At 36.4% G+C, this 15,063-nt stretch overlaps 1 protein-coding gene across 6 annotated transcripts in view; it reads right to left on the reverse strand.

The window, feature by feature from the left end:
* Positions 1-2,081: 2,081 nt before the first annotated feature.
* The window catches only part of LOC149935472 (uncharacterized), a 28,135-nt gene continuing 15,153 nt past the window's right edge, over positions 2,082-15,063 (reverse strand). For 2 of the 6 annotated variants that reach the window (XM_090181293.1, XM_090181288.1), the window contains exons 2-7: positions 9,343-9,442; positions 7,018-7,082; positions 6,739-6,942; positions 4,124-4,359; positions 3,890-4,067; positions 2,082-3,042 (exon numbers count right to left, since the gene is read on the reverse strand). In XM_090181293.1, the coding sequence (XP_090037419.1) occupies positions 2,581-3,042; positions 3,890-4,067; positions 4,124-4,359; positions 6,739-6,942; positions 7,018-7,082; positions 9,343-9,376 (1,179 nt within the window). In that variant the 5' untranslated portion in view covers positions 9,377-9,442 and the 3' untranslated portion in view covers positions 2,082-2,580. Of the gene's footprint in view, positions 3,043-3,889; positions 4,068-4,123; positions 4,360-6,738; positions 6,943-7,017; positions 7,083-9,342; positions 9,443-9,594; positions 9,748-10,079; positions 10,098-10,163; positions 10,292-10,522; positions 10,542-15,063 lie in introns of those variants that run through there. The other 4 variants (XM_090181292.1, XM_090181289.1, XM_090181290.1 and 1 more) reach the window with 4 other exon arrangements.

Genomic DNA, 15,063 nt, shown 5'->3' on the forward strand with positions numbered 1-15,063 from the left:
TTGGATCACAAAATACTTTATTTATAGAATAAATGATACGTCACTCAATACGGAGCCTGACCTTGCCCTTAAAGTTAGTACCCACACAAAGTTGCAAATGGGTGTCTTCCGTGATTGGCCTAGTATGGTGTAATCGGGTGTCAGGGATAAAAATTAAAGCATTATCTAATGCAGGGTTCGTACACGACCTGGAATACCTGGAAAACCTGAAAAAGTCAGTGAATTTGAAAATGTTTCCAAAAGGTCAGGGAAAAGTCAGGATATTTGAAAATGATTCCCAATGGTTAAGGAATAGTCTGGGAAATTTAACATGGTCAGAAATAGTAAGGGAATTTTAAAATGACCCCAAAAACAAATCCGGCAAATAAATGTTTGAAAAATTTATTAAAAATACATAATTAAGATTTTTCAAGATTTTACCTCAAAACATAAATTTATTCTACAAAAATGGTTAGGGAAATTTGGCAATTTAGTCAGGGAAAACCTGGAAATGTCAGGGAATTTAATTCCGGAAATTTTGTACGAACCCTGTAATGACTAATTAACACTCCCAAAAGCCCAGACCCAATTTATAAAATTGACATCCAAATTTCGAAAAACGTCTTAAATCTCTCGAAATTAATCCTTTTCGTATACGCCAAAAAAATAATAAAATTGGCCTTTGCAGTTAACACAGAGTTGTTGTCTTCTAAGTAGACGCTTAGTGTTTCGTAAGCGTTATAAAAGAAACCGTTTATAGTATATCTCAGGCCCAATAGTTAAAACCATGGTGCGCCCCTGAATTAGGTCAGATTAAATTTTAGGCGTGAGTTTCGTAGCTTTCACCATACCATAGACTTTCAACGATCTTTTCAATCACACTTACGAGGAGATTACCCGAGGTGATAATCACCGATTTTGTTGAAACTAGGTGTGTATGTAGACCTTATAGTAACATGAAATTTCACCAAGGGAAAAGTTACAATGGGCATTAATTTTGCCATGGCAACCGAAAATGTTTTTGACAACACAGTCTGTATATTGTCCCATTGAAAATAACAATTGATCAATTTTTACATATTTTGATCAAATTAACCAAAATTCATAAAAATATCATAAAATTCATTTCATTTGTCAATTTTGATCTATTTTTTTTTTGGTTTTGAAATTTTAAATTTTTTTAAATTTTGACCCTTAGAAGTGCTCAGATTCCCATGTTATTTTCAATGAGAAAATATACATACTGTGTTGTCAAAAACATTTTTGGTTGCCATGGCAAAACTAATGCCCATTGCAATTTTTCCCTTGGTGAAATTTCATGTTACCATAAGGTCTATTTACCCACCTAGTTTCAACAAAATCGGTGATTATCACCTCGGGTAGTCTCCTCGTTAGTTCTATTATTTGTATCATGCAGGGAAAGTATTCTGTAAAAATCAAAAATGATCAAAAAATCATGATTCGTAAAAAATTACTATGCGCATGCGCAGAAGAGGCTGCTATCGAAATATCAAACTATCGATAGTATTAATGGTCAAATTGAAAATCGTGGCGGTCGGTAATACCAACGTAAGCGATTTTAATGAAATGCTTCGACATACGGTGGATGGTACCAATTTAAGTCTGTTTGCAACAAAAATAAACAGGTATTTTACGTCCGCTTAAACCATTAGTTTATGATTTGACTCAAATACCGAATATAGCGTAACATACTGCCACTACTTAAAATTGAACTTACGCAATCGATAGTTTGAAAACTCGGAACAACTCCTTCCGCGTAGAGTTAGCAAGTTACCACTGGTTTAAGGGGGGGGGGGTTCCCCTTCAATAAAAACTTGTTGAGGTTAACGGTAATAGTTAGTGTTGGCTCACGTGGCATGCAGGACTTGCCACCACCCTCCTACGCATTGTAACCCGGCCACCTGAATTAATGGCTTTAAAAGTCGCTTGATCACTTAGACCTAAGGTGGTGCCTTGGGTATTATTATATTTAGATATTCTCCCCTTCTCCACATGCGCATTGCCATTTTTGACGGATAATTTGATTTCCTAAATGGTAACTAATTAAACAATGTGTTGGCTTTCATAAAATCAATATCAAGTACTTTTATAAACAATTTTTATTAAAAAAATAATTGACGTGTTGTAATGGAGGGATGTTAGGCGGGTGAAAAATGCCTACAATTATTGCACGTCACCGTAAAACAACAAAACCGCGGACGCTACCACAGTTATACACACTAAAAGATGACGACCCGCAGAGCCAATATTTAGGTACAAAAATACGGCTATCAAAAGCCAAAGAAATGTCTACGGGTCATTTCGTATAATACAAGGGCGTAAACCATCAGAGTCGATTCATTTTGACGGGGGTTTCAAAACGCGGGTCGAAAATAATTATTTAAAAGAAACGAAAGATAATTTAGCACTTTCAAGATTGCAACTCTTTTTTTTAAAAAAAACGGTCCATACTCAAAAAATAAATAGGCCTGAATTTCTATATTCGATTCTTTTAAATTCAATTAAATTTTCGATGAAATATTCTGTTTGAATTATTATAATTATTAAAAATCCCATCCCCCTCCCTGACTGAATGTCTTTTTAGGTTCTGGCTGGTGCCGCGGGATAGTCGTAATCGTATACGTAATCATACTCGCCTCCCGAAGCGGGGGCGGCGGCTGGGGCCCTGGTTGTTGGTGGCTCCGTAGTGGGGGCCTGAGTGGTGGGGGGTTCGGTAGTGGCTGGTTGCCTGGTGACGCCGGCGGATGGGCGGCCGGCTGGGCGAGTCAAACCGGAGGGGAAAGATGGCCGGACTGGGTTCGAGGACGGTGAGAGAGTTGGAAGGACGAATGGTTCGTTGGGCGGGTTGGCCGCGACTGGTCGGGCGACCCTGAGACCCGGTGGAGGACGAGGTGGGGGTGCGCCACCAGAGGGAATGAAGACTCCTTCGGGGATGCTCAAGTCAACCGGCGGTGCTTGCGGGACTACGCGGCTCGGGGCACGACCTCGAGAGCGGCTGGCTGTGGTGGTCTCTGGAGCCGGTGTGGTAGTCGGTCTTGGAACCTGAGGATGGATTCGATAATTAGTCGTCTACATTTCAAAAGTCACTTGATTACTTAGGCCTAAGGTGGTGCCTTGGGTATTAGCCTAGCTGATTATTATTATTATTTTGTTATTGGTAATTGAATAAGTAACATAATAAACATAAGTATGGCACTTAGGTGGGGTGGCGGAGTGGTTAGCACTTTCGCCTTGCAGCAAGCCGGGTTCAATCCCAGTTTGTGGCACTGGGTGAAAACTCGAAACAACTCCTTCCGCGTTGAGTTTGCAAGTTCTCTCCCCACTGGTTTAATGGGTTTTCCCCTGAGTTCCGTAAAAACGTGTTGAGGTTAACGGTAATAGTAAGTGTAGGGAGCTGTTGGCTCCCGTGGCATTAAGGGCTGGCCACGACCCTCCTACGCATTGTAACCCGGCCACCGGTTTAAGGCATTAAAAGTCGCTAGATGACTTGGGCCTAAGGTGGGGCTTTGGGTATTAGCCTAGCTGATTATTATCACTTCCTATTCTCACAAAGTTAACTTCTTTAATGATAGTCTGTTTCGCCAATGACCATATAAATCATTATGTGGCTAAGGACTGACCAAGCTACTGACTATTTAATTTACGATTATATTAGTTAGTTATTTTCAAATTTGAGACTTGAACTCGTTTTCGCCCATATTTATATCCATCAAACTATTTCGGCAGTAATTTCGTCAGCAACTTGACTTCCGATTACACAATCACTGCGACAGACTATCATTAATGGAAATCGTTCAGTGCCATACTTATATTATTATGTTACTTATGGTAATAGGTACCTAAACGAAGTATTTCGTAAAAATTGTTAGCTACGAAACGGTTAGATTACCTGGTTACGGAATACTGGTCGTCTTTGAGACGGGGCAGAGTTACGAACTGGGCTCGGGGTTTCGGCTTCCACGGGTGCTGCTTGAGTGTTCCTGAAGTTGGATTGACGACGAGGAGGGGGTGGTGGTGGAGTGGTTGGAGCAGCTTGTTGAGGACGGGAACCGCGTTGGTTGTTGCGTCTACGTAAAACTCCGAATTAGTTCCGTCTTATCTAACGTATTTAATAAAGACGAACCTCCTGGGTGGCTGAGTCGGGGCGGTTCTGGGAGCGTCGTCGTAATCTTCATCTTCTTCGCTGATGTCGTTGGATGGTCTCCTGACCTCGGGTAAACTGGGGTATTTGACGTGCGAGTAGAAGTCTGGAGCGGCGTAATCGGTTCTTCTCTGGTTGATGTCTCCGTGAAGACTTTCGTAGAATCGATCTTGGATGTTGCAAAACACGCGGTCAAACTGATTGCAAACTCGAGTAGACTACGGGAGAAACAATTTTCTCAGTTAAAGAGATAGTGAGATATTTTTGTCATATATATTTATCGAGGGGTCGGACACTTGCCATTATTTTTTACGGGATTTCGGGATTTCGTAGAGATTTTGGCGATTTTATCATTACTTTTTGAAGTGATTTTGGAATTTCAATGTTAATTTACCATAGAGAGAGTTGAAAGATTTTGCGATTTTAGACAAAGTGTACGGGATTTTGGTAAATGTCCGACCCCTCGATATTTATACATTAAATCAAAACTGTGTCAATCGGACCTATTTCTGAATGAATGTTACGAGCGAAATACAAGTTGGGAGGGGAGAAAGGAAAGTATGCCTTGGGGAGGGAAGGAAGTTAAAACCAACAAATAACGCCTCGTAGTGAGGAACGGAGGAACTAAGTAGCACTGGTCAAAGTTAGTGTAATTTTTGATATGTCGTCCCTCAGCGGAGTTGCTATCGCCATCTACCTACGATATATTACCATAGACTAAAAAAAGATCCGGAAACGTGACAATAAATAGTCTTTTATGTGGTCGATCTCGAGTCGAGCATTCATTAAACCGAGGGGCTAACCACTCTTAGAAAGTCTGTACATCGATTACGCCGGATTACGCTTAGATTAGCATTGCCAAAGGCAGAGACTTCAAAGATTACGCGTAATCCCATTAGTATAGTCAAAGGTACGGCTCTGTACACCGATTACGCGGAGTGATCAACCCCTCGCATTAAACCTTTAGAACATACGAAAGTACAGGGATTGTCACACTTTTGGTAATTATGTCACTTTTGATTAAATGTATAAAAAGACCAGGATAATTATAGTGGTAATAACGATTAAAGTTAAAACATAATTATTCACTATTAAATTTTATATTTTAAATGGAAGGGTCAACTTCCCCGCAAGCTCCGGGTCTCATATAAGCTTCGAGCTTAGAAAATATAGCGCCATCTGCCTTAATATCATTCAACTAAATATGTGAAGAAACAGCAGACGACTTTTGAATTTCAATGTTTTTCGGTTGAAACTTTCAATTGTTGTACAGAGAGAATTTTGAACGAGCAGACAGCTTTCATATATTCAATTTAAAACTCGGTTGGTAGACGGCGATAATTATGACTGGTCAAAATTTAAACTTCGCACGAAGCCTATTGCGAAAATATCGACTTCCCAACCAAATACGACGTAGAATATGTGTGAGTTTGCGGGGAAGAGAACATTTCACAAATAATTTAAAGTAAGTTTTCATAATTAAATACTAATTTAAAGTAAGTTTTAATAATTAAATACTAATTTAAAGTAAGTTTTAATAATTAAATACTAATTTAAAGTAAGTTTTAATAATTAAATACTAATTTAAAGTAAGTTTTAATAATTAAATACTAATTTAAAGTAAGTTTTCATAATTAAATACTAATTTAAAGTAAGTTTTCATAATTAAATACTAATTTAAAGTAAGTTTTCATAATTAAATACTAATTTAAAGTAAGTTTTCATAATTAAATACTAATTTAAAGTAAGTTTTCATAATTAAATACTAATTTAAAGTAAGTTTTCATAATTAAATACTAATTTAAAGTAAGTTTTCATAATTAAATACTAATTTAAAGTAAGTTTTCATAATTAAATACTAATTTAAAGTAAGTTTTCATAATTAAATACTAATTTAAAGTAAGTTTTCATAATTAAATACTAATTTAAAGTAAGTTTTCATAATTAAATACTAATTTAAAGTAAGTTTTCATAATTAAATACTAATTTAAAGTAAGTTTTCATAATTAAATACTAATTTAAAGAAGGTTTTCATAATTAAATACTAATTTAAAGTTGTATAACATACATATTTTCGGATTCACGGCATTAAGCTCTATTTAATGAAGGTCATTAAGTCAAGAAATTTAACTGCGCTCCAAGCTGCCACCTAGGAGCAACAAACACAGCACCCCACACAAGGAGAACGCAACCCGTCAAAAGTCGTGCTTTTTTTTGCGTACATTTCTCATTGGTTTGACTCCGGAATCCAAACTTCTACTCCCCTCTCACGTAGTTGTTTGTTAAGTTAACATAGTGACGTCAAAAAAACCGTCAGCCACATCGAGACGAAAATTTGCCGCGATAAGCATTCCAAGTAGAGGTATGGATTCCTGTTAGACGCTTTAGCGCCTGCTGCCGTCGGAAGGGGAAAATTCTGAAATTGTCTTCCCCCTGCCCGTAAAACGTTCAGCGTAAAGGTTCGTCCAATGAAATTGGTACACAACACTGCGTTAGCGTGTTTAAAGGCTAGCTACGTTCTCCGTGTGTTTGTTGCTCCTAGGTGTCACTATCTCTTGAAAAGCGATTTGTCGTGCCATAAGTAGCGAAAATAGTACCTGAGAGAAGATGGTTCCGTTGGGGCAGACGAAGGTCATGGCGTTCAACTTCCCGCCAACACCGGCCAAGCAAATGTGGTAAGCTTGGCAACGCGTCTCAGGATCGGCGTAGTATTCGCCATTTTGTTTTCCGTCGCAGGAGAAGCTGGTTTTCACCGCTTCGTGTACGTTTAGATGGGGAGCTTGACGACGAACGCGGGACAACTGTAAAGATCGAGTTAAGAAGATTAGTTCGGCAACCTAAATCGTTGGGTTGTTCAGGCGGAAAACGAAACGAACCTGTTCCGCTTGAAACGGTTGATAAATAAAAATGTCGGCGGCGGAAATGGCAACCAAGCTTAGCCCTGCGTCAAAACAATTACAAAATTAAAAGATGCGACTTGTAAAAATATAGGACTTCATAGGACTATTTTTCTAAATTATCGGATTTTATAGGACTTTTTGATTATTTTGATAAAAATATAGGATTTTATAGGACTTTTTGAATATTTTGATAAAAATATAGGATGTTATAGGACTATTTTTTTCAAATGATAGGATTTTATAGGACTTTTTTGATTATTTTGATAAAAATATAGGATGTTATAGGACTATTTTTTTAAATGATAGGATTTTATAGGACTTTTTTGATTATTTTGATAAAAATATAGGATGTTATAGGACTATTGTTTCCAAATGATAGGATTTTATAGGACTTTTTTGATTATTTTGCTAAAAATATACGATGTTATAGGACTATTTTTCCAAATGATAGGATTTTATAGGACTTTTTGATTATTTTCATAAAAATATAGGATGTTATAGGACTATTGTTTCGAAATGATTTTATAGGACTTTTTGATTATTTTGATAAAAATAAAGGATGTTATAGGACTATTTTTTGCAACTGATAGGATTTTATAGGCCTTTTTTAAAAATATAGGATGTTATACGATATTTTTAAAATATCGGATTTTACAGGAAATTATTTAAATATAGAAATTTATAGGACCTCTGGGGGCAGGGAATATGGAAATTCAATTGTCAACCTCGTGTTACCGGAAGTAAAATTTATCCTCAATAACGGGTATTATCCTAACGATAATGTATCATACCGCAAAATTATATCTTCAGGGTCTTCGACAATTTTTCCAAAATTTCCTTTCTCCTTTAACACTACTGACGTTTCGTAACTATCGAAACGTATTCAATTTGACCCTGATCCTATTTTCCAAGTGATACAACGCCTTAAAAATAAGAGTAGAGACGTTTTCTCTTTCTTCACAATGTTTCGCCCGCAGCCAATCTCGTTTTCGCAGCCAACAGGGCTACGTAATTAAACTTCTTTTTACTGATTTTTTTTTAAATTTTTCCTCTCTTTTTCCCTCCTCGAATTCGGCTTTTGGAATTTTAATTTCAACCAGTACCGGTCTCGTATAAGCGACCAGGGATGCCTCGAAAAAGTCATTTAAACCGCTAATACTTCTCCGAGAAATGCGGTTGGCCAAAATGGTTATTATAATTATACGGAGATACGAATAACAAGTACGGCGTCAAAGAAAAGGCCAAACATGACTGACTGGAATCGCGTCGGATCTATTAAAAACCGTTTGAAAGAGCCTCATTCTTTGGCCAAATTATAAATTGGGTTCCAATTTGGGTTGATTGTAGTACTGGTTTTAGCTCTGTCTCGGGCTCTCCCGGGAGAATGATGTGATATAATCTAATCTAAGAGGAGACAACTCTTGAAGAGGGTGAGAGGTTAGGTGACCTACATCCCACCGAACACTTTCGTTAAACCAGTTTCTCAATGAGCAATTTTGCGCAAAAAAAGGAAAAGTAAAATTTTATTTATAAATTGCGTAAAATGTTGGGTAATTTTATCAGCACCGAAAATATTTAACACACAGCCATTATTAAAGTGTTAATATTTCAGATAATTTAAGTAAGAAAATGTGAAACTTTTGTAATTTAGTATCAGAAAACCATCCTAACGCAACGAAGTCACAAACGTTTTCAGTCTAAAGAACAAGTTGGCAAGCCAAAATATACCTCTCCTCGGAAGAGTTTCTAATTTTCAGTTAAGCGTAACATGTATCCGTGGTTCTGTGGTAGAACGCTCACCTATCGTGCAGTAGGGCTCGGGTTCGAGTCCCACGCGATACTAACGCAAATTGAAGATAAATTATACTACACCCAATGACAAAAAGAGGTCTCTTTTGGAAAAAGCTTTTCCATAATTCTAAGAAACTGCGAACGCAGTGATTACATTTTGCCCCGAAAATGCGTACGCGTTCGCAGCCCAGACAGACAGACAGACAGACAGACAGACAGACAGACACGGTGATTGTAAAACCCCTCCTAGGGGACATAGTCCCCTCGGAAAAGTAAAAACCATCATCTAAAAATAAAATTACAAACTGGTCTTATAAAATACCCTCCCTAAAAACCTCCGGAGAGTATCACATCTTGAAATCAGATGGAAACAACCCGCGCGCCAAAATAAAAGGTAAGAGATCAATAAGGAAAGGTCACCCCTGAAGTCAAAAAGTTCGACACATTTTAAACTGAGAAAAATAAACTCCGATAAAATGGTATAAAAATAGAGAGAAAGCGTCAACTTACCAGCTAAAAACTGTAACGTCGTGATCCTCCACATTTTAGTCGATAGTCGTTGTTTCGTAAAACGTTCACGTAATTATTTGGTATTGTTTATAGAGTCCGCCTTAAAGAAAAAGTAAGAGATCACGATAACGCAAGACAAAATATAGGAAACAGAAATACTGAAAGATGAATCTCTTAACGCATCGATATTCCATCACTGAGTTCAAGAGATTCCGTCTATAATACTAATGGTAACATAGAAAGAAATATCACATTTACGGAACGGCAGCCCGCGACCGAGTGTGGCTAGACAAGCTGGAAAGAAGCCGGTGAGATTCTTAACGAGTTTTTCGATGAAATATAAGGGTTGAGGAAAAACACAGCGCCTAAATCGAGATCACGAAAGAGCCCACAGCCAAATCAGTTAACCTTCAAGCCGCCTCTCGCCTCTCGTTTCGAAATTTTCAACCGAAAAAAAATAACCAAATTGTCGAACGACCAATGATAAGCGACACCGGGAGGCTTCAATACAGGTTTGGGAAGAAATTCCCCGCTGATCTGAAGAAATACGAGACCTCGCGGCTAACTTTAGACGCCATACTAATTGTAAAATGTCGCCAACTCGAAGATATCCGATTCCAAATACGTATACAAACACGAAATTCTACAACTTATAATTTAAGTCAAGGACCAATTGACACTTCCTCCGTACGGTGGAGTGACGGGTGAAGTTTGTAAGTTATATAATGATAGTTTACCCTGTCTTCTTCCCCCGCGACTTTCACGTCATCCTCGACCCACCTATCACTTCCAAATCGCTTTCAGTCATTTTCTAAACTTACGTAACGTCGATTGATTTCTCAGTGCACCCGTGAAATCGAACATTACTGGCCAAAATAGAACGGGGTTACCCGGTTGGTTACATTTAATTAAGATATATATATCGAAGTAGTTTGGTTGCTAAAGGTTTTTCGAAAAGTAATTGGAGCCAATACCGTTATTGATTAATACTGATTAAAACGAAACAAAGTCGTCCTTGGATTTAATTGTTAATTTATATTTTCCCACCTTTGAAATGTAAATTATTTTAGTGAAAAGTCAATAATGGCGCGAACAATTCCAAAAACCCTTACGACCTCCCTTTAAAAAGCGAGTATGACCCAAATTTTATTTTTAATTGGTGAGGCTTGAACGAAATTACCTTAATTAGAGGATATGGGAAGCCGTTTTTTATTTAAATTGCGTTTCATCCTTCTCAAAAATACCAGCGCGGGGTTGACTAATTGATATTCTTAATTTTCCTTCGAATTAGGTGCGCCAAATATTTCGCATTATTTTAAGAACTTCTCAGCCATGATCTCAATATTTCAAACCTTATTTCCAAGTACGTCTTATTAGTCTTAAATAACTAACGTTAGTGAACGTTAAGCCCTTAACAAAACAAATAGTAATTCTTTGTTTATGACGTAACAATAAAGTACTTTCTCCACCCAAAACCTTGCCCACTTACTTATAGCTCATACGTGCATAAAATTTACATAATTCGATAGTTACCGCCCTGGCAAACAAAAAGAAAATCAGATCTGGGGAAAGAAATTATCCCAAATATTTGAAATACATTTTTGGTCTACAAATCTAACCCAAATTGAGGAGCGCAATCCTGTTCTTATTAAATACGTACTCGTATTTCTAATTCCCCCTAAAAATGGAGATAGGATCCCCCCCTGTCTGTAAATTCTAAATAATTTGGCACTCGGTAAATAAATTTAGGCGTGGTTCACCTTTCAATAAAGCCACGTGTTTATTATATCCAATTTATCTGGAATACGTTCCTGGCCCGATAGATCGGTACCGCGCTAATCTACGCTAGTTACGGTCTCTCTTTGGAACGGTCACCGAAGCCGAATTTGTAACGAATTTAGGGAGCAAATAACGCATTTGGGACAACGTGAAAAATGCTTTTCGACGCGAATAAAAAACCGATAAATTGTAGCACATTTTCTCGCGTCATAGAAATTTACCGCCCTGTTATTTTTAGTTTCCCTGGTCTTTGTAAAAATATTGTTGGCGTCGAGCTTAATGGAGAAACAAACGGAGATTTAGGTCGAGCTATTGTGTTAATAAAGAAATATAGAATAATATAGCGATAATAATAAAATAATAGTACAATGAAATTGCCATTGTGGTTTTGACAATGAATTTCTTATACCACCGTCATCACCACCGACTAAGATCCTTATCTGGCCCTTTTTTAAGGGTCAAGATAATTATTCGACAAAATTTCACCTTTCACTTTGCATATAGGAAATTATTAAAATTTCTTTTACAAAATGACCTACAAATATGGTCTCACGTCCTACTAAATTTGAACAGTTTCACACATATTGCCAAATCTTTTAAATATTTTGTACACTTTCAATAATGAAAATTGGTTCACTAATTATTTAATTTGTACAGTCTACAATTATATAATTTGTGCAGTCCACAATTATATAATTTTACAGTCCACAATTATATAATTTTTACGGTCCACAATAATATAATTTATGCAGTCTACAGTTATATAATTTGTGCAGTCCACAATTATATAATTTGTGCAGTCTACAATTAAATAATTTGTGCAGTCCACAATTATATAATTTTACAGTCCACAATTATATAATTTGTGCAGTCTAAAATTATATAATTTATGCAGTCTACAATTAAATAATTTGTGCAGTCTACAATTAAATAATTTGTGCAGTCCACAATTATATAATTTTTACGGTCCACAATAATATAATTTATGCAGTCTACAGTTATATAATTTGTGCAGTCCACAATTATATAATTTGTGCAGTCCACAATGATATAATTTGTAGATTTTGTATATTGCTATGACAAATACCAACGAAAATGAAAAAGCAAGAGCACCCACAAATATTTGATAAAGAACAATTTAAAAGTAATCACCCACGACTATCTGAGGGAAATAGCGTGATATTTATCGGTAGTATCGATAAACCATTAAAGGTCCGAGAGAAAATAAAATTCCCTTCTTTTTCCTGGTGCTAAACGTCTTTGTAGGGTAGAAAAAATATTTCCTGATTTAAAAAAACCATAATAAACGCTCTACAAAACGATTTCGCGCAAGTTCTACATTCTGCTAAACAGCGTAACCCTAACGGGAAATAAAAAATATCGGGACACGTTCGACACTTTCACCGAAACCTCGAATACTAAGGCGTTGTAGGAAGTCACCGATTTCCCACCAAATTCCCACACAAACTTCGGCTCAGGGTATCAATCGCTACATTAGTTCGTTTAATCAACGGGCTGTTAAAGACTACCGGTAAAAGCCGTAGCCGGTATAAATAGGAGCAGTTTGTACCCAATTCCTCCCGTCCAAACCCACTGTCAACTAACGCGGGATAAGAAAGGTCCCTTCGTAATCAGACCAGTTTCAACCACCTTCCTTTGACCAAAATAAAAAATAAAAAAACACGTTGTAAGTATACAAAAACGTTTAGTATTATAAATAAAAAATATATACCGGTAGCTGTATTTATAAAGGCTTAAACAACAAAATATTATAAAAACCACACCTTATAATACCGGAAAATCAACTATAGAAAAATTTCCGTTTTTCAAATACATAGGAATAATATAACTTCCATTGTAAAGATTGATAAAATAAATTTGTTAAAATAATTATATGTATTTATTATATAATTTTTATTGAGAAAATTCTTAAATTTCATTTTATTTATTTATAATATAACGGGGAACCGCAAGATATCCAACCTTCCTAAAGCAGATAAAACATACGAAAAGTATTTAAGGGCGCGTACGACTGTTGTAGGGGACCTCTGTGATTTCTCGCATTTTTTTCCGGTTCATTTGACACGAGGTATGTTGGGCCCGATAAGAGGTTATACCGGTCATAAAAAAATATATTTAAAATCTAGTTATAGAAAGAATTATAAATAAAGGATTTTATCTACGCGCGAAAGTGGTTGGCCTCGATTTCGACTCTACGTTCAATATGAATCGTGAGTTGATGAAAATTTTTCCCTCGTCGCAGAAATGCAAGAATATTATACGTACCATCCCATTTAACGAAGTAATTATAAAAAAGGGGATGATTAACAATTGCGCCTTTCTTTTGTTTATTAACCGAAGAAACCAGTTTAATAATGGCAAAGAAATATTTTTTTAATCTTTCGTCTGTTGGCTGACACGCGGCGAAAATGGGTAATTCATTACGCGAAGATGATCTGGAAAATGATTCTGCCAGATCGAGGGGCTTCCAAGATTTATAGGATGAGCAGTGGCAAATGGCAATAGAACGAGAGTTTGAATGTGAAAAATCCATCAGGATATTGAGGGGATTTGTCTTAAAGCTACGGTCTTTGAGTCTAGCTACGCTTATATGAAATTTAATCGATACGGGACTCGGGGGAGGGCAGTCTGTTCCGACAATGACCGAAAATCGTTGAGGAAAAATTATTAATTAGATTGAAATTCGTGTCAATTTCCAACTCTTTTTAGCGAATCCGGTAAACGAGGAAAGATATGCCGTAATTAAATAATAATTACCGGGTTCGATCAACGGAGCGTGAAACACTGAAACTCGAGATTTCTATGAGATTTCTATCAATGAGGAATTTACCCTTCAATCAGCGTAAATCTAAGATATTGGAAAATTCTTTAAATTCCTTTTAAGACTGTCTAAAATTCTAATTCGTTAAACTACCCGCTGGGAGGGGATTTAAAATTGATAATTGTTAATGGTAGATTAAAGTTTTTTGCATTTCCCGAAGCTTGATTAACCTAATTTAATTTGGGTTTGATATTCTTTCGGTCTCCTAGGTGGCGCCCCACGAATAGGGCGTGGTTGGAGATTTTAAACGTAATCGTAACCACTAGGAATACCGATTGGTTTTTCCGCTAACAAAATATAATGAAACGACTATTAATTTCATTAAAATTAAATCAACCCTCCGCAATTTAATAATAATAATATTTTTAAAATATTGCAAAGCAATAAACGTCAATAAAAATCGCATACATTTTCAACAACAGTGAGTGAATTTATGAATATTGAAGACGGTATATATTTTACGAAACGTATAAGACGTCGAAAAAGAAGGGCATTTTTTTTCTATAAAATCATGAATAATGAATAAATTTAAAAAGAAGTTTAGAAAGTTTACATAAACATCTTTTGGCTCGCTTTTCAAAACATTGGGTGGCCAAGTTTCTTCACCCTATTTTCTAAATCCATAAAATTTGGGTTAGAGCAAAATCGACTGGTTTTCAATAATCGATCACGAAATTGGAAGAATCTAGGAAGCGAATCTCAACCGCAAAAACTAATTTCGGACAATGAAAAGAACGTATTATCTTTCGTCTTTCTATTGAGAGCTTGACACGAAAGAAACAATGACCACTTTTATCTGAAATAATATCGATACATATTTCTAAACAAACTTTACCCACACACCTACTTAAACGAGAACTGTAAATTAACGCGGTGGATGGAAGTAATCGTGATTTCACGCATGGAGTAAAGCCCTTGAAAAGCCACCCATAGTGTCGTAAACAAAGACAAAAAGAAACTATTTTTAATGTTTTCTTTAAAAAAAATTCTTTTGTGAAATACGCATCTCACGGAACTGCTTAAACAAAATTAAAACACCCAACTCAGGGCGTTATCTAAGTTAACTCCGTCTAAAAGTATAAAAACACCTTTGAAATTAA

This window comes from Leiobunum rupestre, chromosome 7 (assembly GCF_980474605.1).
Source record: "Leiobunum rupestre chromosome 7, qqLeiRupe1.1.hap1, whole genome shotgun sequence".
Classification (NCBI taxonomy): Eukaryota; Metazoa; Arthropoda; class Arachnida; order Opiliones; family Sclerosomatidae; genus Leiobunum; species Leiobunum rupestre.